The 20,762-nt window shown below is 35.9% G+C and overlaps 1 protein-coding gene across 1 annotated transcript; it reads left to right on the top strand.

Annotated features, from left to right (window-relative positions):
• Positions 1-1,419: 1,419 nt before the first annotated feature.
• Positions 1,420-18,425, top strand: BRMS1L (breast cancer metastasis-suppressor 1-like). Its single transcript, XM_010296266.1, has 9 exons — positions 1,420-1,509; positions 3,700-3,827; positions 6,541-6,620; positions 9,305-9,401; positions 9,794-9,877; positions 12,653-12,717; positions 14,180-14,219; positions 15,102-15,228; positions 16,875-18,425. The coding sequence occupies exons 1-9, from the start codon at positions 1,421-1,423 to the stop codon at positions 16,996-16,998; spliced, it is 834 nt and encodes a 277-aa protein (XP_010294568.1). The 5' UTR covers position 1,420; the 3' UTR covers positions 16,999-18,425.
• The last annotated feature ends 2,337 nt before the right edge of the window (positions 18,426-20,762 follow it).

Below are 20,762 nucleotides of genomic sequence, written 5' to 3' on the forward strand. Positions count from 1 at the left end.
AGAGGTCTGAGTGGAACATCTGAGTTAATCAGATCCTCCAAAGTAGCTATGCTGGCCCTGAAGGTACTCCTTTCACTTCATCACCTTTGGAAATTGCCATACTCTTTTGCAAAACAATAAGGATGAAGACTTGCATGCTGCTTTCTGTAGCTGGTGTAGGAGACTGCATAAAGCAGTTAAACCTGTCTGTTGGAAAAATGCGAGTGAGGAAGAAGCAAAAGGCTTGGAGTTGTTTATGGCCTAGGAGAATGAGCCCAGGCTGCCTCTGCTTGGATCCAGATCCTACTTTGCCTTTCAGTCAGGATTTAGGATTTTTCTTGGTGGAGTAACTGTTTAGATTGATATGGCCTCCTTAGGACAGCCCCTTCTCTCAAACACCTGGCCTGTTTGCACCAGTTCAGCCCCAGTTCCTGACTGCATGGCCATGCTTTCTTCTGCATGTCTTCTCCTACTGGTTGATAATTGATCCATTCTACCATAACTGTATAGAGCTAATTCCAGGAGATTCTGCTATAAAGCAGTTTCAGGACATCTCTAACTTCTGAATGATGTTTAGTAACATCAGATGTCTCTATGGCAAGTGGCAAAATTTTTGGCCAAAAAGTGGATATTTAATGTACTTTACAGTTTGATTCACTTGGTAATTTAAGAAAAAAAATCAGGAATATAAATTAAAACAAAAACTGTGTAAAGAATTTAATGTTAATTATTCTTGCAGCATGCAAGTATATAAAATGAAGTTTCCACAAAATTCTAGACTTCGCAGGTTAGAGAAATGTTTCATCAGAAATGCAGTCATTTTAAATGGTTATGAAGATGAACTACAGATATTTCTACATTAATATTTCAGCTTCAAAGAATTCTCCCAATTGAACAGGATGAAACCTGTTTTCAAATCCAGGTGTTACTTTTTTTTTAAATGGGTATTAATAAAAGAAACCCTTGAATTTTATATGATAAATGTAACATTGAACTGTGCTTGCTTTCCAGGGATTGCTTTTCCTTATACTAACTCCTGATACACTTGAATTTTCAGTGGTGGCTAATAACTCTTTGTGCTTAATGGTGCCTTTTGTCTGGTGTGATATGCAACGTTTTTCTGTTTCACGCATTCTTAGGTACACTTTGTATTATCAGTCATGAAATTTAACCTCTTGAAGTCTTAGAGTGATGTTGCTTCCTGTTTTGAGGAAGAAAAATTGCTGGTTTTGGGGTTTCTTCTAGAATTAGAACTAAGGTTCTTACTTTGTAGTTTGTATGGCAAGTGATTTCTCATATTCTTCTATAATAATAATATAATGGATAAACTATTCTTTGCTAGAATTCAGGTTTGCTTCAAGTTCACTGGAAACAAAATAGCCAGATTATTTGTTTATATATTACTTTGCTCAAAATAATTTTTTTTTTTTTATTCTTAGAAATGGATGATGAGGACTGTGAAAGAAGAAGAATGGAGTGTTTAGATGAAATGTCCAATCTTGAAAAGCAATTTACAGACCTTAAAGATCAGTAAGTATTTTAATGCTTTAAGTGCCTCATGTGAAGATCCATTCCATGAGAATATTGTGTGCAGCTGGTGTTTCTTGTCTTTTATATATGTGGATGCTACTTTTGGAGAAGAATAAGGATTGAGACTTCTGAAATTATTTGCAGAGAGTTGCTCCAGACTACTTTTATGCATTTATGTATTTTCTGGTTTTGAAATGTTGTTGCTGTGAAAGCCTGGTGTAGGTCTATTGCATCAAAATGCTTAGCAAAACCAAGGCATTGTGATTTTAGGGGAATTTGTGGATTGATTGATTTATTCATTCATTCATTCAAGATCTTTCTTATCCTTTTATATATGTGGGACAGACCCAAGCACTGTCTTTGCCAAGTGAGCAATTAGGGTGTTTTTGCAGAGTATCACAGTGGTTTTTATAGTTGTTACCAATGAAAGTTTCGTGTGGTTACTGCAAACCAGGTACCAATACTAAATAAAATTAAAATACTGTTAGCTCCCTGTCTGTAGTTTCCCATAATATCTACATCAGTAGTAAAGACCTAGTAAGTAGAAGAGACAAAATTAATAGCCGCAGTTATTCACAAGTGAATCTCACCTGTGTTAGAGCCAGTCTTTTGTATCTGTTTTAAGTTTGGCTTTTTTTCATATGTGCCCAAACAAGCTAGATGCATCTCTTCCAATTTAAATTGATGGTAATTTGGCAGCTAACTTAATCAGGTACCTGACAAGTGAAACTTTGAGGAGACCTTGTCTGTTCTTGGGCATATGCATTTTAATTGAAAATCTAGTCAGTTGTCATTACATTCCAGATGCGTGTTTATATTATGAGATAGTTCTTTCTGCTAGAGAAGGGGGATATCCAACTTGTTTTGCATAAAAGGACACTGTGAGGTCTGTCTAATAGGTTCTTAGAAGAACTGCCCAACAAGCAATATCTTGCTGCAGTGCCTAGAGAAAACTGTTTGGCATGCTCTTCTTTGGGCTGACCATGGAGCAACCTGGGAAAAGGAGCCAACTGATGAATATTGGGGCCGGTTGGTAGTGATTGCCTTGGCGTTTGGAAAACTGTCAGCTTTTGAGTTCAGTCCTACTCTTCTATCTGTTGGACAGCTTGGGTGACTGAAACCAGTTTGTGGAAACAAAAGCTTTCAGGAGCAAATATGAAGGAGGGTGGTCTTGGGAGGAAGGAACCAAGTAATTCGGGAGGTTTGGGGAGGTGGTAAGGCTGTGGTATACAAGGAGGAAGGTGTTGTGTAGACACTGGTTATTTGAGAGATTGGGATGATTGTAAGGACTAAGAAGAACTATGATGGTGGGAATACTGCGAAAGGAGCAACAGAATGATGGAAGAAAGATTATAAGGAGGAGCAGCTGTCAGTAGGGAGACAGTAAAATTGTGAAAGAAGAAAAAGATGCACAAAGAATGGCATGTTTAATCATTTGATAAGCAGTTTTAGTTCATTGTGCTTGAAATGCTTGTAATTTATATTACATTAAATTCTTCAGAAGGCAATCAGATTTCTTCACAGTCTGCCAGTGAATATCAGCTTTTATAGAAGGAATGAATTTTAGGTAAAATAAAAATATTTTAAATACATTTCTTTTTGCATGAATGTAAGATGTTAATTACAAATTATCCTATGATATTTGTGATAGTATGCAGTATGTGGATTTTCACAGGAGATGAAATGAGGGTTGCTTCAATAAGAGCCTGTCTATGTTTTTCCTTGGTTTATGGTAGGGTAGGAGCAGATTGGTGAACATGAAAGTGAATGGGTGTTTCTAGCCACAAAATGGCTGTGTCTGTCTCCCATGATGTAAGCCATATTGTTCTTATGTATTGTGGCACCCTTTCCTGTTCTATTCCATGTTAATTCATCTCCTACTCCATCTTAAACCTATCAACAGCCATGTGATTTTTTTTTTTCTTCTTCCTTAGAGATGGAGGTACATTTCATTTTATCTTTACTTTGTACATTCCTGATTGTCTGCATGTGTTTTCCAGAAAGGCTTAATAGGAGGAGTATTGTTCAAAAAGAATATATGCAGTGGAAATTAAAACGGTAACAAATCTTACTTTGCTTCAGTGGGTGTTCCATAACATTAACAAAGAGATGCAGAATAGTTATTTTAAAAATATTTCTAACTTTTGTTTGTTTTTAAATAAAATACTTTTTTATTTCTATTATTTTAAGACTTTACAAAGAAAGATTAAGCCAAGTGGATGCAAAGCTACAAGAGGTCATAGCTGGAAAGGCACCTGAATATTTAGAACCCTTGGCAGCTTTACAAGAAAATATGCAAATCCGAACCAAGGTGGCAGGTAGGCATGTAAAATGAGTATTGCTGTTTCAACAGTATAAACTTGCTATGCATTTTAAGGTCAATTTTTTTTTTCTTTAGAATTGTTAAAGGAGTGTGTTTTAGAAATACTGTGGCATGGTTTTAAATGTAAAATATTTTTCAAGTCAAAATGAATAGTTTGCTTGCCTCTTTGCACACATTGCCTGATAACATCACACTAAAAATACATCTTTTTAATGTTTCATTTAATGGCTGGCTGTCTTTGTGTAGTAAGCACAAAATTACTGAATTAAAAATGAGTAATTTTTATTAGTCAGAAAATTTGGGATCTACACACTGGTCACTGTTGAAATGAAGAGATATGTAGGTGCTATCTCATGAAGTGCCTGCCAGATCATCTTAGTTCGTCACATTTTTCTTGCTTTTCTAGTCTGTGTCTCTTCTGTTCCTCTGCTCCCATCCTCCTGTTTAATATGGGGAAGGAGGGAAGCTTTTGTCCTTAGCAGCTTTTATCTAAGCTGTGTTTTAATTATTAAAACTGATACTTAGATAGGCTTTTATGGTCATAGAAGAAGCAGGTAAGAACTTTTATCTTCTTCCGGGATACAACCATATAGTCATATAGAGTGGTGGGATTATAGGAAGACAAAGTTCTGTACTTCCCTTTTGTAACTTCTTTTTGTGTTATAGCTTGGCTCCTAAAGGAGTAATTCAGCTGTCTAAGGGTTACCTAACACAGGCTGTCAGAGCGCCAAAAGGCAGACGGTTGTGCTGTGTCTAGCTAGAGAAGCTATGCCAATATCTTTTGTAAGAAATTCAGCAGAAGCACAGTGCCAGCAAGCTGGAAAATGGCAAGCCTGCTTATACTTTTCGTAGTACTAGTGCTACTTCAGTGCTACTCAGTATGTCTTCATTGGTACTTTTGACTTCAGGCTATGAATTGGTCTATTGCATTTCTCTCTTTCCTGGTCTTCACCATAATGCTTTTCCTTAGTTGGTGAGACAGAATTTCTGGATTTTAAGATCTTAACAAAAATTTACTTGACTAGTCCCAAGTAACCCACTTGGACTTCGCAGAAGGTTTGCAGGTGAACTTGCAGAAGGTTTGATATAAAAGTGACCTTCATCCAGGCTTTTGATTTTCAGTTTTAAATGTGGCTGACTGTCAGTGTGTTCATGTAGGTGGGTGTGGAGAGGCAGAGTATTACAGATTCTCCTGATTTGTCTAGAGCAGCACTGAAGATCCATGTTCCAATGTAAAAAGAGCCCAGGGTAAAAACTGCAAGTTTCCTTGAAGTTGAGACTAGAAGTCAGGATTGTGGGTTGTATTTTTCCCTTTTGTCCTCAACTGAATGAGATTGATAAATTTATTTCAAAGAAAACAAGAAACCGCAGGACAGGCTTATTTGCTTTTACTGTTTGAGAACTTTGACAGAAGTGGGCAGTAGCAGAACTTGAGCTCCAGCAGGTAGCCCCTAAGGACCTAATTTTACCTGAGAGAGGGGAAGAAGGTGTGAAAAAAAAGTTAAGCTATGTTTAGCTAGACATGGATCTAATTGTGTCTGTGGTAGAAGAGAAACTCATGTTCCTCTGTTCTCTGAGGCACTGAGTACCATTGACGCAAAATGTGGATCTTTACTATTTCAGCAAGTCAGGAATACAACTTTTTCTTTTGGAAGTATTCATATCTATACTGCTTGATTTCAGGCAAATAAGCAGTGATTGTAAATTGGCAGACCTAGATATGCCAGTCAGCCATAAATATTAAAAAAACAAAAAATCAACCTAGCAAATGATGTAAGAAAAGAAGATTTTGAATTCTAGATCAAAAGTGACTTCATAGAGGAAAGATGATTGACCTAATACTTTGCGGTTTGTTTTTCAGAGGAATTGCCAGTAACGATATTGTTTCTTTTGTACTATATTAATTTATAGTCAACTGAATTCTAAGGGAAGTTATTTTGGAGAGTTCTTCAGTTGTTAGACAGCACCAGTGTGTGTGCAAACTTATCTTCTCTAGATGGTAATGCAGAACAATTTAAGTATTTTGTGTTGAATGCATTGAATATATTAAATCAAGTTCTATCTTTACTTGCCAAATAGTACATTTCAGATACCTTTCAGATTTTTTCAGCTGTCTGTTTAGTAGACGCATTGCCAGAAATGTATAAGAAATGCTCCTATTACTCAGAAGCAGTATCCTTTGTATCGCAAGGTGGCTATTTCTAAGAATGGAACAGTCTTGTTAGTCGATATGATTTATTAAGGTCATGCATTATAAAGTAGGCCTTATTCCGAATACTAATTTCTAATAGCTTGTTCTTTCATTCAGTTTTCAAGCTATTTAAAAACCCCAAAACATTATTTAAAACTAATTGGAAAATAGAAGAGGCCATTTAGTGCTTAATGTGTTTGAAAATTGAGTATATCCAGGATAATTCGATCAGAAATATGGAACAGACCTATTTTGTAAAGTTAGCATGATCACTGGTATAATTTGTTGACTGATAGGGAAAAAAGTGAAAATAACATTAATTTTTTCCTTACATCTTCAGAATTAAGGGATTACTTGTTCTTATTTTTAATCTGTAAAGCTACCAGCCACTGTAAGTCCCTATGTAATATTTTCCAGTATGTACATGTTTTGGGACTTGCAAGCAGTCTTACAAGAGAATTCAGAAATTGAGTATTACCTAAAGAAAGTAATATTGCTGTAATTTGTCTGATTACAGGTATCTATAGAGAGCTTTGTCTGGAATCTGTGAAGAACAAGTATGAATGTGAAATTCAAGCCTCTCGACAGCACTGTGAGGTTGTGCCAGCTATTTTACATTGATAGATAATCCCATCTATCTTCACTGTGTGTCATGCTTTCCAAGTTCAGTGCATGCTTTTATTATTGCTGTTATTTGCTATTTTCATGCAAATTTCTTGTGATATTTCAGTCCACATAAGAGGTTGTTCAAAGCATATAAAAATTAGCTTTATATTAGTTTAGCTTTGTGTATAAATAAGGTTTTGTATTTTTCATTAACAGGTTCTTATTGATAGATTCCCTCATGATTTTTTTTACCTTTGATATAAAAATATTACCAAGAACAGTAACTAAAATATATGCTATAATTATAGCAAAAAGCACCTTACATTTTAATAATAACATTAACAATAATAAGTATGTATAATATAAATGTATTTAATAATGTCTTTTTAAGATGCCTTGGACAGCTAGTGATAGAGTTGTCGTTTCAAAAGCAGTTACAGGAAAAACATATTTCTCTCTGTGAATGTAAACATTCCTGTTTAAGCATCTAAATTATGGATACAATAGTACAATACTCAAGAACAGATATGTCAGATGCTGTAACATAGCTGCTTAGATCCTGAGGTTTATGTCATAGTCTTCCTCAGCACCTGCTATAATTGCTTAAATGTGTTTTCTTCTGAGTGGTTCACCACATTCCTGAGGTCTGTGGCTCCTACTCTCCTACACTCCTAAAGCAAGAGTGTGCACACATACTTTAAAAAGAATTTCCATTTTCTTGATAGCTTGGGGAAGAACAAGGTATAATGAAGAACTGCTCATTACTGACTGTCTTAGCCTCCTGTGAATACTCTTGAGGTTGGACAGAATCCTGTAACACTTGCAGGGTTTCTCATCTGTGATTGAATGATTTGCTTTGGCTGTCTATTATTCCTATTTAAGGTGGTCCTTGTCCCTTGTTTTGCTGTTATGCTTCTATTGTGAAACCTTCAGAATTCAAATGTTGACCATCCCGTAAGGGTGTCTCAGGGGTAAAGCTCTTTTAAAGTCGGCGATGCTGCTTGTAGAATCACTGTTCCACTGGAATATAACCATTCAGCAAGAATACCTCTGATGCCTGTAACAGCTTTTCACACCTTATTTGTCACCAAGTGCTTGCAGCGAAGCAGATGCCTAAACAGAAACACTATTTAATTTTAAATTGAATTTTAAAATGGTCTCAGAGCAGATAACACTCCTTTGGCATTTCAGGTATATGTAAGAGGTTTCTGCCTTTTCAGTTCCTTTGTGAACTTTTTTTTATAATGAGGGATTGAAAAATATATGAAAGGAGACCTTTGGAATTTAAATACATTGTAAGTTGAAGGGAATGGTAAAAATGACAGCTATTTAGTAGAACAGGGTTCTTTGTTTTTGTATATTCCTCAACTGTTTTGCTTCAATCCAGCATACTCACTTGAACACTGGTAAAGGTAAGTTTCTGTTAGTATGCTGTGCTATGGGCAGGAGCAGTTGAGGTGCAGACATCTGCTGACTTTGCTCTTGGGACTGCAGCTTCTGGCACAGGCATGGTAGCAAATAGCTAGATGCAGTGACTTGTGCTGCTGAAGCTGTTTTTTCAGTGAGTTCAAGGCCTCTGTTTTCCAGACTTGTTAAAGATACTGCTCAGTGAAAAAGAACTTCAAAATGTAACAGTCAGCGGTATTTCCTACTCATGTTCAGAAATGTGCAAGCTTATGGAAGAACAGTAAATTTATTTCCTTGAGGCTTGGAACTCAGCTTAATTCCAAGTTACTGGTTTAGAGAGCTTAGTGTTTTACAGTGCTGCCTTTAAGAGGGTAACTGATCTATATAGACACTGTGTAATTTTTGTATCAGTCCTGTGTGGTGGACTATAATTGAGAGCAGTTTACTATGAAGTTGATCTTCTTGTTCTGAAACACTTAGAGATGGAAGAGAGTGTAGACTGCACAAAACGCTGCAGAAAGTTCACGTCAGAGTGTGTTTTTATTTGTCTTTGTATATAAAAAGTGCTAATGACATACCCCACATTGAAGGCATTATGTCAATCTATTTGGATCAGAAATTGCCTTTTAAAAGGACGAACTAGCTAACATTTCTTAAGTAGTGCTTTAAAAGTGTTTCTCACAGCTCTGAGGTAGACAATTTTGCTTTCACAACTTATTTTATATGCTCAATAAATTCTTTCTTCTGTGGGAGGGTATTTTTCAGATCTATGAAAATAGACAAATACTGTGGTAATAGATAATTCTCTATAAATGGCTGCAGCTTTATTAATATTGGAGGCAGCTTAATAAAAAGCTTTCCATGAAAACATTAAAATTTCTGATCTATAATGAAAGATGGCAGAGGTCACTACTTTACAGTTATTAATTGTGAATAAATCTTCGCTATCCAGAAGGAAAATACTGTATTTGTGTCAGAATAAACAGTTATTCTGGAGATCCAGCTGCATGCTTTTATATACTTAGTTATTCTTGGTACTGATATTTGATAACTATATTTACACTTATGCCAAGTAAACATACATCTTTAAGGAGCTAGGATCTCATGCGAAGAAAGTGGATAGAGAGAAATGTCATATGGGTTACAGCTTCTGAAAAATTTTCACCTAAAGCTATCCTTTCTTTCTGCTGAGGCTTTAAATTGTTGTCATACGTATTTAGGTGATAGATATTAGTCATGTAAAAATGTGTAATTTCTTGCTTTTTTAGAGTGAAAAACTTCTGTTGTATGATACTGTACAAAGTGAACTAGAAGAGAAGATTAGAAGACTTGAAGAAGACAGGCATAGCATTGACATTACCTCAGGTGGATGGAAATTCAAAGTTGTTGGGTTTTTTGTTTGTTTGAGCTATTTTTGTTTGTGGGGGTTTTTTAATCTTCTGGTAGCTACATACACATAGTATGTCTGGGGAGTTTCAAGTTATCCACTAGAATGCTATTCAGCTGTAGGCTTGGCGGAGGGGGGTTGAATTTAAGCTTAAAAGAAGCCTTGGTCTAGTAATTGTCAGCATCCCTTTGTGTGTTTTGAGAGTATTAATCTATGACTATGTAATCAGGTAACACCTTCATTCTTTCTGTTCAGAAACAGTATCTCACCAGAAAATGTGTTATTTTACATCTAGGACAATGTTTTCTGCTGTAAAAAGAGTTAGTGTAATGTTTGTGATACATAGCATGTTCTTATTATGTCTTTTCAGAATTATGGAATGATGAGCTACAGTCCAGGAAGAAAAGGAAGGATCCGTTTAGTCCAGATAAGAAGAAACCTGTTGTTGTATCAGATATCCTTTTACTGAAATCGGTGTTCTTTCTAGTAGTGTTCACTGTTTCATAGCTAGTCTTACTATGTATGTCGTTAAAAACAAGTTGAAGTGATAACGCAGTCTCAGAATTGATTTTTGTATGGCAGATGTTATTCTAATTCAGATTACAGAAACCATGTTGACACATCCCATTCTGAAAATTGAAATTAAGATTCTCTTATCTAACTACTAGTTTCATATAGAGAGTATTTCTAAAAATTTATTTTTCTAACTCTTTAAAAAACAGAGCCACAAGGCAAAAGCAGAAGAGTTAGGCATTATGTTTGTAAAGTATAACTTGACTTGTGTGTCTTCTCCTGTATAGCTTTGCTTCTCATACTAGGACATTTTAACTTCAATTTATTACGTCTTAACAATTCCATAGACTTTAGAACCCTCTTGCATTAACAGTTTAAAATTCCATGAATTGAGATGGGGGTGGACAGGGGGATGGGTTTGTGGGTTTGGCGTTCCTGTAGTGTGAGTATAGTATTTAAGAATTTTGCATTGATGACTTCTTCATAGCTGTTGACAAGCATGCATTGCAGCTCAAACTTTTTAAGGTATAACACCTAAGAGACGGTATCATCTTTCTCTAGAGAAAGAAGGAGATGTCTTTGCAAACTGAGTGTTCTCTCTACCCCTACCCACAGCCTAACATTTTTATAGTATAGAGATGTGGTGGCTTAGAAGTTGCCAGAATCATGGAGACTACCTAAAAGAGACCAACTTCTAAGAATTGACATTATATGGTATAAAGGCCATTTTTTATTGCTAAGCTGCTGCAAAAAATCCTACTTCTGCAAGGTTTTGTAACATGAAGAGGAAGTGGGAAGGAAGAAGTTTTTGAAAAAACTGTCATTGCTGGGACATCGTCCTGCAGGATGGTTGATTTAGTGGAACGCATCCCAGATGGATGATTTGTCCCAGTAACAACTGTTCTTCCATTAGGATGTGTTACAAATTCAGTTTAGTAGAGATGTTTTTTAACTAGTGCTTGTCCTGGTTTCAGTTAGGATAGAGTTAATTTTCTTCATAGAAGCTAGTATCAGGCTATGTTATGCATTTGGGATTACAATAATGTTGATAACATCCTGATGTTTTGAGTTGTTGCTAAGCAGTCAAGGACTGTTCAGCTTCTCATGCTGGCCTGCCAGCGGGTAGGCTGGGGGTGCATGGGAATTTGGGAGGGGACACAGCCAGGACAGCTGACCCCAACTGACCGAAGGGATATTCCATACCATAGGACAATATGCTCAGTGTATAAAGCTGGGGGAAGAAGAAGGAAGAGGAGACGTTCAAAGTTATAGCATTTCATCTTCCCAAGTAACTGTTACGCATGATGGAGCCCTGCTTTCCTGGAGATGGCTGAACACCTGCCTGCCCATGGGGAGTAGTGAATTAATTCCTTGTTTTGCTTTGCTTGCGTGCACGGCTTTTGCTTTCCCTATTAAGCTGTCTTTATCTCAACCCATGAGTTTTCGCACTTCTACTCTTCAGATTCTCTCCCCCATCTCACCGGGGGGGGGTGAGTGAGCAGCTGCGTGGTGCATAGTTGCTGGCTGGGGTTAAACTGCAACAGTGCTTAAAGCCAAGTGGTATGAATCAATGCAAGTATGAGTGTCCTCATTAGTTTCTTAACTCCTTTTAGCAATTTCAGTGCCGTGTTTTGTGAAAATGTATTTTCTTTAGCTCTCAGTCATCCTTGTCTTCAAGATGACCATATAAATGACATCAGATTCTGTGAAGTACAAGTACCTTGCCATTTTAGACTACATTCCAAACAGAAAATATTAACATAGTATTAGGTCTAAACCCCTAGCTATTTCAGGAAATTCAGTAGGCTGAAAATCCTTTCAGTTGTGAAGTAAATTAATTTGTTCTTTTCGCTTATGATTTTAAAATAGTTGTGGACATGTCAGTTTGTACAGATCTGTGTAAAGCAAATACCTTGAAACTTTACATGGCTTTTGATTTGTAATTCTTTGATACTTAGAGAAAAACAAATTTGAAAATGGCTAAAGATTCTTAAAATTTCAAAATGAGTGTAAGTTAAAGCTCTCATATCCAATTCTAGGAGATTTTGTTTTTAAACATTCGTAGCACCTTTTTTTAAGCTTGTTTTTCAGAGGTGAAATGGGGAGAAACAAAGTAAAAACTGAAGACTGTTGTAATGGAATAGCTGTGCTATATGTAGTTTTGTTTTGAAGTTCGTGTATTGTTCTAATACACAATTTTTACTTTACAGTTGATAGTTCAAGGAAGGGGTGTTGCCTTTCTATTTCCTGTTTTTTGGATATTTGATATTCAGATGTGGTGCTGTCTATACTTTTCTCTCAAAGATATATGATGTAGAATACTGTAAAAATAAGGATTTTATTAAAGCTGATACTAGATGCTGATATGCAGTGGTATATTGAAATTGCAGTGAATTTCAATTGTAATTCGTAGTATTGCAAATAGAATGATTTTTGGAACTGTTAGGGATGGAATGATTGTATCACAATTGCTTCTCTTATCCTCATGTTGAACTCCAGCAGTTTGAATATCTATCTTACTTAGCTCTTTTAATAATTTTGAAAATGTACTTCTAGGTTGCACAATTCCAAGAGGCATTTATTCTTGCTGAGCTTTCACTTCACGTAGGTATTCTTCATGTGAAAGATGGGCAGAACAGAACTATTAATATATTTCTATGAACATTAGAGTATTTTTATTATTGCTGTTTGAAAGAGTTTTCCCTAACTTTTCCACGCCCCTATATAGTTTATATGTTACAAGACCTTGATATACTTGAAGACTGGACAACAATAAGGAAGGTAAGATAAATGGCTGAATGCCAGTGGCTGTAGGTTTTGTTTGGGTTCTTGTCTAGTCCTTTTGCCTCTTAAAAATATGTAAATGTGTTTCTTACAGGATCAAAACTCTAAATAGATTTTTATTTCTTCAATAGTCAGCTAATCATTCCAGTTCAAACTATGTTATTGCTACTTTTTCTGGTCCTACCCAGATCGTGCAGAGGAATCCAATAAAGTGGTGGAAGAGGTTATCTCTAAAATGGGTAGTCTGTAATTTTCCATGATAAAGTGAGCCTAAAGCCTGTGTCAAGATGATCTGCTTTCTCACAGTCTAGCATAATTGGGTAGAAACTATGATAGGATAGTTTGATAGGATTTTGGCTTAAATTAAGAAATTTTTTTTTAATATATATCATATGGTATGGTTTCACATAGTAAATAGTTTATTTTATGAAGATTTCTATGCTTTGATCTCTCCATATACTTTTTTTTTTTTAATAAAGTGAAACGCTGTGTTTTTGCCAGATTATAAGAGAATCGGGGTTTATAGGTAGAGAAATTTGTTTGACCAATTGATACATTTGGAAAAATAAATCCAGCTTTTAAGCACAGAGTGCCTTTTTCATATCGTTAAAGTAACTTACTGTAATGAAACACTATCCTTGCCCTGCACTTGCAGTCATAACATACCCCTAATATCCTAGTGCTTCCCACTTCCTTTGCTATGGAATAGCAAACTACTTATGTGAATTCAAAAACTTGGTGGGAAATGGCTTTGAGTCAGTTTTCATCCTGCTTTATACTTGTAAATATTTCCTAAACAAGAAGTAAAATGTGATGCCTGTGTGAAAACTTGTCTGACTTTTCCTATCACATGAGAGGAACAGACACAAAATAGCTTTCCCTCGGTTTCTTTCCTGTAGTGTAATGTGAGTTTAAACAATAGCAACAAACCGAGAATCCACTAGGGATTTTGCCTTTTCTGGAAATAATTTTAAAAAACAAAAAACAAACAAACAACCCCAAAAAACTCTTAGATTTTTTTTTTTTAAACCTACTTCAATACTACATGTGATCTAGAGTTTGCATGAGAGAAAATTTGCGAACTTACGAGCATAACGTATAAATCAGTCGGTTGTTCATATAGAATTTTGTTTTTCAGAATGAGTTAATGTCAGTTTGTATTTCTTGACAGAATTACATGACAGCAGTTTTGAGGGTTTAATTTAGAAAAACTCCTGAGTTGTTTGAAATCAAAACTTACTAAAGAAGATGATATTTTTTTCACCCCCAAAATGCTGTTTTACTTAGTTACCGAGTCATTGTTGAACACACTTTTATTTTAGATTTGTTATGATTGTGTTTTTTGCGTGTAAAAGCAAGTATCCTGAGCTACACTGTACATAACTTCACAAGTAAAGCTGGCAGTTAAGAAAAAAGGACTATGCTTGCTGACTAACTTCATTTTCTTCTGTGTTTCAAGGCGATGGCTACACTGGGGCCACACAGAGTAAAGCCAGAACGTAAGTAAACGTTGTTTGGTTTCACAAGACACAACTCGCTGTGTACAGTGATGCAAACTGCATCTAGGCAGATCATATTTATTTTAGCCCTTGTATAGTGATAGAGAATGGGCTGAGGTAGCTGGAAGATGTGATTTTTGTTTTTCCCCTCTCAGGTGCTGATAGCTTGTAGCTTGATTGCTGATGATTGTGTTGACATCTGAGTTCTAAAAAATTATCAACAAAAATTTCAACTCCTAAAAGTGGGTTACACCAATTAATATTAGCAAGCTATTAGCAAGCAGTGTTTACACAAGATGAGGCGAGAAACTAAGAGCATCTGGACCTTAGGGGTGCAGTCTAAAGGATGCTCATATTCACTGCAAGCTACAACCCTGAAAAAGGAGAGCTGTGGGAAAGGAGTGGTTACTGATATTTGGCACTGAGGTGAGAAGCACATTACTGCTAGGTAAAACAAATACTTGGAGGTGATGACTAAGGAGGAAAAGGGAGAAGAGGTGAGCCCATGGTGTTATTTCTTTAGAGAGGTATTACTACTTGCATGTTGTGGTAATGTGCTCATGAAGAAGTTTCAGGTTCTGCCATTTGAAGTCTCTTTTTGTTGTATTGCTTTACTCGACCTGTGAAAATTCATATCACAAATATGAAGGTTGTGGGGAAGATAACTCCTACCTGAAAATGGAAATAAAACTTTTAATTTATCTGACTGGAAATAAAGTATCTTGCTTCCAATTTTCTCGCATTCTTGCCATAATCAGGAGAGAGGCTAATTTGGTAATGGAAAAAATGTGTAGTCTATGTAAATAACTTGATGAAAGTTATTTAAATGTTTAACTGGCTTCTGCCAAGTCAATATTAAATTAATTTTATTGATCACTTTAGCACCTGTCAAAATAGAAAAGCATCTACATAGTGCTAGATCTGAAGAAGGAAGACTCTATTATGATGGAGAGTGGTATGGACGTGGACAGACAATATGCATTGATAAGAAAGATGAATGTCCTACAAGGTAAAGATTACACAGTTTATGCAGCTCTGTACTTTCATATTAAGAAATAGATGGGATGATGGCATTGAAGAATAAGGCTTATTTGGAAATACTGCCACCTCAGTAACATGTATTAGTTCACATTGGAAAACAGGCATTGTCAAAGAAGATTGAGTGCTGGACTTGTGAGAGAGGCTAGTAAAGGTTGGACTGAAGATAATGAGATGTTTGTCAAGTTAGGATCTCACTAGCAGTTTAAGCTTTTACTAGTTTCTGAATAGCCTTTGAGTATCTTGGGATTTTGTCGCTTTGAGAATTTGACCTGTTGGCCCAGCCAAAAATACTTAAATTATAGAAAACCATTAAAGATAAACTTTGTTTTCAGTTGATTAATGCTCTGAAAGAAAAGAGTTGGAACTTTTTTTACAGCGTTTCCTTCACTTAACAAAGGGAATTGTCTACCTGGGAATGGTCTAAATAATCTTTCAAACAAATTTGCACTGTAATAAGATATATAAATGTACTTTCTCTGTATGGATAATATTTGTCAATTCTAAAAGTTCAGTATATTTAAAACAATGGTTAAATTTATATCTTACATTTTACTTAATGGGGCAAATCAATCTAAGAGCAACATTGATTAAATATGCACAGCTACCCAGGAAAATTAACTTTAACGTCATATAGCAGTAGTTTACTGTAAAACTGGCTGTTTCTTTTCTTCCCTGTGTGTGGTGAAGGGAGGAGATTTTGGTGATTTGAGTGTGTGTTCAGGGCTGAAACAGGAAGGTATTTTCGTAAACTATATATTCTTTCTGAATTTAAAAAAATATGAATTAGTTTTGCAGAACATAACAGTTTTACTGGGCCACAAAAAGGTCTTAATATCCAGTGTCTGACAGTAGCCAAAAGGTGATGCTTAACGGGGCAAGCATACAGTGGAAGTTTCCCAGCCTTTCAAGATTTCAGCAACTTTTAAAGCTTGAGACTTTCCTGGAGGGAGTTTTAGCACACTCAGTATGTGACAGATTTTTCTTCCATTAACTGTTTTAATGTCTTGTTTTGAGCTTTTTTTTGTCACCAATTATAATTGATTTTTTTTTTTTTCAGGGAGGGGGGGAGGGGTTTGTGCATTTACTATTTGTATTAAGGTTTACCACAAGGAGCATAAAAGCAGGGTTTGTATAAGAATGATTCAGCAAATAAGTCTTTGACTTTATTTCTTATGGTCTTGGTATGGTGACTAACAGTTGAATACTTCCTTTGCTTTAAATCTTGGACTTCAATCTGTTGAACTGTTTCCCAAATACTTTATTATTAGAAGTAATTTCTGGATAGATTTTCCAACGGATCTGTTTTTTACCACAGGTAGTCTATTGTTGCGTTTTTTATGGGTGACTGTTGTTCTTTTAAACCATTGAAGTATTTGTACATGTTGAGGGTTTTCTCATAGGAGAAAAAAATAGATGGCTGAAAAATTAACTGCCTTCACTAAAGACACATGTAGTTACAAAAGAATTGTGTTAAAACTATCCTTACAATGGACCCAGTATCTTTTGGGCCTAGCATTTACAATACAGCTGCAGTTTTGAGGCTTTTTATTAGCTTACAAGTTTTCTAAATTCTTCTTTTTCTTCCCCTGACCCTTCTTCCCTCGTTTTCTGTAGTGCCATAATTACAACAATTAACCATGATGAAGTTTGGTTTAAAAGACCAGATGGAAGCAAGTCCAAGCTGTATATTTCTCAGCTACAAAAAGGAAAATATTCAATAAAGCATAACCACAACTGACCGTTGCTAACCAGATATGAAACAAGTGGTATTGCCATGCTTGATGTGCCATGGGGTGAAAGTTGTATTAATAGTGTTTTGTATTCCTTATAAATTTACAGCAGTATCTGATGTGTGTTTGTAGTGCTGTATGTAAACTTCATATGGATGGCCTTCAGAAGCCTGAGGATGTTAAATCATGTTGACATTTTACCTCTAAATTGGGTTCAGTGCCTAAGATATGAAGTATGCTCTTCAAGTATAATGGCTCAGAACTTCTCATATTTGTAAAATGAAAAGAAAAAAAATTTTTTTTCCCATTGTTGACCAGTTGCTGTGATAAAAATTATAACCATAATTACCAGCAACTCACTTCATTTTCAGTGAATGTCATGCTTCTCTTGTGGTTGTAAATTCAGCCTGTTCAGCTGTTGCTTTTGAATACATTGTAACATGCATAAGCATTGTTTTATCCAAAGTGGACCGATTTATTAAAATTATTGCCCTCGACAGCTCTGCTAGTACTGACTGTGTTACATTTTGTAAGGTTTACTATATTGCTTGTAATGAGGCAAAGCCAATATTTTGAGCTACATTTTTTGAGGAGCACTTTTCTAGTTTAGGACCTTAGTCTACAGTAAGCAAATTGTTGGTGATTTTTTTTTTCTTCTTCCCCAGATTGCCACCAAAATTTATGCATAAAGTAGACAGTGTTGCTCCAACCTGTATCCTACAAAGAACAACTTTGGGGATGGTTATGTAAATACTGTTGCATGCTCTGCTTGTTTGGTCCACAGTTGTATGAAATACTATGAATCTTTTTCTCAAATGGAAAATATTTCCCCAGAAATCATATATCTTGGAAAATTTACACTGACTTTTTCACCAAATGCTATTTTCCAGATTTCTGTACCCTACTTCATCTTATTGTACACCAGAATTATTTCATGCAGCTTAGAAAGCTGAATTTCTCTTAAATCCTCCTGTTTAAGCCACGGAGAAAAGGCCTAAGTCCTTGATGCTACTGTGATGTGCTTGGAGCATCTAGAATGATAGATGGGATTGCTGAAGAATTATTAATGCATTAGTTATGTGCACTTTAATCTCCACTTATGATGATTCTTCTTGGAGAAAGAAAGCATCCATTTGCTTTAAATGATCACAGCAAATAAGTATTTTTATTGTAACATATAAATGTTTTATTCATATATTAATTGTCTCTTCTAGTGCAGGGTGGTAACTACTTTCCAAATGCCAAATCAGTTTCCGCTGAGTGATGCTTTTCTACAATTGTAAGACATTATTAATCAAATGTACATAAAGTATCAATTGACATGTTGGCTTTTAACAATATGAACTGTATGTATACAGTTGTTTGATAAACTTTTTGTAATAAAATATTCGTATTTTTTAACTTAGTATATAAATAAATGATATGTGGTAGTGGACATCTTTTATGTTGTTTTGCTCTTTGGTTTTCTAGTCTTGTTGGAATTGCTGATAGGGCAAATGCTAAAGGGAAATCTATTTAAGTTTTCAGAAGGCCTACATCTTTTTAAAGACCTTTGATTTGCACTTTTTTCTTTTGAATTTTGAAAGTTTGTATGTATAGATTTTGCTTGGTTGGTTTTACAATTTTTTTCTTTAATATTTTATGGAAGCACTATTCTGCACTGTTTATAAATCTAATTTAAGCACTGTTAAGAACCTCTTAGCTATTGATGTGTTTGAAATCATTTGTATTCAGGGCATGCTGGGCACCCTAAAGTGTTTCCATGGTTTAGCCCTTTCTTCTTTCCTCTCCTGTATTCTGCACCTCTCTAGCTGGAATTGATTATTTCTAAAGCTGTTTCTCATCTGATCTCCTTGGGTGTAGAACTTTGCTTTGTACAGATCTGCAGTTTGGACTGACACTTGGTAAACGTAACTTCTCTATTCAGAATAAACATCATTCATATCAACATGACAGGTAATAAGCATAGCAGTATGGGTTGGTGATCAAACAGCTGGGATCTACCTGTTCTGTTCCTAGAAGTCCAAGAAACTGAGCTGTGGCTTTCCTTTTTACATGTAATCACTTCTGTGTATGTGATTGGAAAGGTATGAGGTTGGTCTTTTTTTATAATTGGTTAATTGTTTCATGCCTAGACAAATCATATTTGATACATGCTATAAATCTTTTCAGTATTTGAACAGTTAATGGTTTGCTTGCTCCATCATAAAATGTAAGGGGTGTCTTCAACAGGTTTTAGTCCTTTGAAGTACAGACACTGTTAGCCTGTTGTCCATCTCTTATCTTTTGCACTGCTACAGTAAAGCTTGTCAAGCCTCAGTAGCGTTGTTTTAACCTACAAATAGGATTAAGATCTGTAAAGCGCTGAAAGGAAAAAGATGTTGGGCATACCATTTATTCCCTGAGAGACAATATGTGAAAAGGGAAGTAACTGAAGAGTAACGGGCATTGAGTGACAGAAGTAACTTTCTGTACACATATAGAAAAGGCTTCTGTATCAATAGTTATGTTTCAGACAAGGTGCAGTTTAGTTTTTGTCACACAGCAAGCTGATCTTTTCATCTTTCCCGTAAAGAAGTATCTGGTATATTTAGTTGAAATGCAGTTGATTTAACCTGACAAGACTTAATGCCTAAGTATCATGTGGAATTTAGCTTAGGAATCTTGTAACAGGCAGCTCTTAAACTTTCCAAATACACTTGCATTTTGGCACTTTGTCACACTGTGTTTTAAAAACCTAAAAATCATCTATTTATAGTCGATGGAACGTTTATAACGTGCATAACTAGCTCTCCACCCCCATCAAGTGGCAAGTGATGATTAAGCAGTAAAATTTTCACTCGTTTTGAAAACCTATGCTGTCTGCCACCAAGAAGTTAGATTTGTTCTCTGTGGGTTTTTTTGTTTTGTTTTTTCTTTGAGGTGGAAAAAAAAATAGGTTTTGTTTATTTACCAAAAGAGAGAAGTACTAATACTGCTCTCCGTCTTCTGAAGAAATTCTTCAATTACTACTGTGGGAAGAGGGTTTTTTTTTTTGCCTTTGATTTTTGTTCGTTTTGAGGACAAGGGGAAGAGGTAGGGAGAAAACATGTCTTCAATAGCATTTAAATAGCCAAAATCTTCAGTGCTTTTATCCATATCAGGTTGGTTTGAGCCTTTCGCTGTTCCACATGTTAGCTAAGTGGGACATGCTTTCTTCCATTTCTGCATATGACAGGTCTGTCCAAACACCCTTTTACAAGTGGGCAAGTAAGCACTGCCCTAAGGGTGCTTGATTGTTCCTAAGGAAGTTCTTTACAAGGCTCTTCTTGGGCAGGGGAATGGTTGCTGTTGGAGTTAAGACCAAGTAGCCGATATTTTACCTCGGGTACCTAAGGTGCCTCAGGGGTCTGACAGTCAGGATGCTCTGGGTGATGCGTACTTCCAGGTAGCACTGTCGGTAACTGCCCGGTGTCTGGAAATATGTAATGTTTCTGCAGCACATGTGTAGGTCAGCTGCACGGTACATCTGCAGTAAGTCAGTGTGGGATTTACAGTCTGCGATTTAATCAAAAGCACAGCGTGTATTCAGTAAGCCTGATATTTCCTGGAAATGCCAGCCTAACTGTACTTGCATGGTGTTGTGTATGCTTTTATTTCTCTGTATGGAAAATCTGGTCCTGATGGAACAGATGTGGCTTCTGACATTTAAGACACATTTCTGTTTTTTTCCGGAACCGCCAGACTGGAAAGCTGAAAAGTGATGTGCTGAGCTGACTCCTGATTCAGTGTG

The sequence above is a fragment of the Phaethon lepturus genome, unplaced genomic scaffold (assembly GCF_000687285.1).
Source record: "Phaethon lepturus isolate BGI_N335 unplaced genomic scaffold, ASM68728v1 scaffold13821, whole genome shotgun sequence".
Taxonomy (NCBI): domain Eukaryota; kingdom Metazoa; phylum Chordata; class Aves; order Phaethontiformes; family Phaethontidae; genus Phaethon; species Phaethon lepturus.

Excerpts from the sequence above, each read along its gene's own strand:
- BRMS1L (XM_010296266.1), top strand. The coding sequence starts at position 1,421 with ATGGATGATGAGGACTGTGAAAGAAGAAGAATGGAGTGTTTAGATGAA. Across the intron at positions 1,510-3,699 it reads TTTACAGACCTTAAAGATCA|ACTTTACAAAGAAAGATTAA; the intron begins GTAAGTATTTTA and ends TATTATTTTAAG. Across the intron at positions 3,828-6,540 it reads AATCCGAACCAAGGTGGCAG|GTATCTATAGAGAGCTTTGT; the intron begins GTAGGCATGTAA and ends GTCTGATTACAG.